At 43.6% G+C, this 2,935-nt stretch overlaps 1 protein-coding gene across 1 annotated transcript in view; it reads right to left on the minus strand.

The window, feature by feature from the left end:
- SBNO2 (strawberry notch homolog 2) overlaps nucleotides 1–2,935 on the minus strand; it is a gene marked incomplete at its 5' end in the record, with an annotated part of 100,375 nt that overhangs the window by 59,035 nt on the left and 38,405 nt on the right. The window contains one exon of the mRNA XM_029285792.1: nucleotides 1,098–1,262. Coding sequence (XP_029141625.1) covers nucleotides 1,098–1,262 — 165 coding nt within the window. The remainder of the gene's footprint in view (nucleotides 1–1,097; nucleotides 1,263–2,935) is intronic.

Below are 2,935 nucleotides of genomic sequence, written 5' to 3' on the forward strand. Positions count from 1 at the left end.
GAGTTATTTGTAAAAATAATGAAGGCAAGATAGACAGATCGATAGATGGACAGGCAAACAGACAAATAGATAAAGCAAGCAAGCAGTGGATCGGTCTGCTTTTTGCAGCCCTGAGGATTCCCCGACTGGAGGTATTCAAAAAAAGAATTCATTTCTATTTTGTACTTTACTTATTTCTATTGTACCTTTATTATTTTTGAAAATGACTCAAGGTGGTAAACATATTTAATACTCCTTCCTCCTATTTTCCCCACAACAACAACCCTGTCTTTGGGGCAGCCCCTGAGACATTGGGGCACTGCTATCATGTCACCCCTAGTCCTTCTTTTTATTACACTAGATGTACTCAATTCCTGCAACTGTTCTTCTTATGTTTTAGCCTCCAGTTCCCAAATCATCTTTGTTGCTCTTCTCTGTACTCTTTCTAGAGCAGTGGTTCTCAACCTTTTTAATGACGTGACCCCCAACCGGTTGTAAGTCGAGAACTAAACCAGTCGTAAGTCGAGGACTAAACCGGTCGTAAGTCAAGGACTACCCAACCAGTCGTAAGTCGAGGACTTTCCCTGCCCGGGAGCGCCGCGCATGCGTGGTTCCGCCCCCTGCACCGGCCGAGGCGTAGCTGGCAAGTGGCAGAGACGGAGCAGGCCGACCACCAGCTGGCCCAGCTCAAGGGAGGTAAGGCACCCGCCGGAAAAGGGGAAAAAAAATGGCGGACAGCCTTGCTTGGCGACCCCAGTAAAATGGTCGATCGACCCCAAATGGGGTCACGACCCATAGTTTGAGAACCGCTGTTCTAGAGTCTCAACATCTTTTTTACATCGTGGTGACCAAAACTGGATCAGTATTCCAAGTGTGGCCTTACCAAGGCACTGTAAAGTGGTATTAACACTTTATGTGATCTTGATTCTATCCCTCTGTTAATGCAGTGTGTTGGCTTTTTTGGCAGCTGCAGCACACTGCTGGCTCATATTTAAGTGATTGTCCATTAGGAAAGAGAAAGAAAAAAAGAAAGAGAGAAAGAGAGAGATAAAGGGAAAGAGAAAGAGAAAGAAGGAAAAAGAAAGAAAAAAAGAGAGAGAGACAGATTAGACACTGACCTCTATATGGTTCTGTTGTGGCACACTGACATTGACGTCCCATATCGTTGGCACCTGGTTGAGGCTGTCAGCAGGCAGGAATTCCTGAGCATCGGCAATATCCGATAGGGAGTCGGCGGGAGAGGAGAAGAGGGAATTGCTGGAGAGTTCGTTGTATGCAGAATCCTAAAGATTTAGGAGGAAAAAAAATCCAGCATTATCTATCATTCATTATAGCAACATGAGGATCATCCATATCCCTGGAACATTTCTGAAGCCGAAAGGCGAGCGATTTATTTCATAGGATCTAGAAACTCAGACTTACCTCGGTGTTTTTCAGATAGATTATACAACCCTGCTTACCCCTGTGCTGGCCACAGACGTACAGGCAGTCCTCAACTTACAACAGTTCATTTAGTGGCCGTTCAAAGTTACAAAGGCACTGAAAAAAAGTGACTTCTGACAATTTTTCACACTTTGTAGCATCCCCATGATCATATGATCAAAATTCAGATGCTTGGCAATTGGCTCCTACTTATGACCATTGCGGTGTCCCGAGGTCATTGGATCGCTTTTTGTGACCTTTTGACAAGCAAAGTCAATGGAGACGCCAGATTCACTTAACAACCGTGTTACTAACTTAACAACTGCAGTGATTCACCTAACAACTGTGGCAAGAAAGGTCGTAAAATGGGGCAAAACTCACTTAACAAATGTCTCCCTTAGCAACAGAAAATCAGGGCTTAATTGTGGTCCTAAGTCGAGGACTACCTGTAGTTGCACTTCCTAGCCCCTTCAAGGGTCCAGGTGGGGGATGGCTGATCCCTGATACTGCTATTCATTTTTTATTTGTAGTGATTTATTTATTTGAATATATTGAGCCAGTGGACTCTAATGGATTGTGAACATAGAGCAAACTACCGACAACATTTAATTATGCTCCATTCACATTTCCTGGATGAAAGCAAAGGCCCTGTCTTATGACAGGGGTGTTCAACTTCGGCAACTTTAAGACTTGTGGACTTCAACTCCCAGAATTCCACAGCTAGCATAGCTGGCTGGGGAATTCTGGGAGCTGAAATCTGCAAGTTTTAAAGTTGCCAAGGTTGGATACCTCAGATCTACAGTATATCTGGGAGCTGAATGTGCCCATCTGGGGACACACAGACACACAGACACACACACAGACACACAGAGAGAGAGAGAGATACATGTGAGATAGGGTAGGCGGAGCAGAAAACCTGAGGCAGAATGGTATGAATCAATAGTTACAAAATGTAAACAAATTAAAGCAGCAAAATTACCTCAGCAGCTTAAACACATTTAGCCTGAGGGTTTAAGCTCCATTAAGCTTAATAGGAACAAATTAAAGCCACACAATTAGCTTGAGGGCATCTGAATTCAAGAAGTAACTTTGTGCCTAGTTCAAAGCGTATCTCCTAGCATAGAACCACCAGCCATGAACCAGTTTGGTCCAGTAGCTAAGGCACCAGTCTAGAACAGGGGTCTTCAAATTTGGCCCTTTTATGACTCGTGGACTTCCACTCCCAGAATTCCTCAGCCAGCGTGCCTGGCTGAGGAATTCTGGGAGTGGAAGTCCACGAGTTATAAAAGGGCCAAGTCTGAAGACCCCTGGTCTATTTATTTATTTATTTATTTTTCCCATTTATACCCCGCCCTTCTCCCGAGGGACTCAGGGCGGCTTACAGGTAAATAAAAACAGTACAATACAATAAATATCTCTAAAAGCCAAATTAAAATATATATTAAATAACCTGTATTAAGTTTAATATTATAAAATCCCTTTAAAATCCCTATAAAATCCCCCCCTAGGCCAATCCCGCTTGATGGAAAAGCCA

This window comes from Protobothrops mucrosquamatus, unplaced genomic scaffold, assembly GCF_001527695.2.
Source record: "Protobothrops mucrosquamatus isolate PMUCROS unplaced genomic scaffold, P.Mucros_1.0 scaffold2269, whole genome shotgun sequence".
In the NCBI taxonomy this organism is placed as follows: domain Eukaryota; kingdom Metazoa; phylum Chordata; class Lepidosauria; order Squamata; family Viperidae; genus Protobothrops; species Protobothrops mucrosquamatus.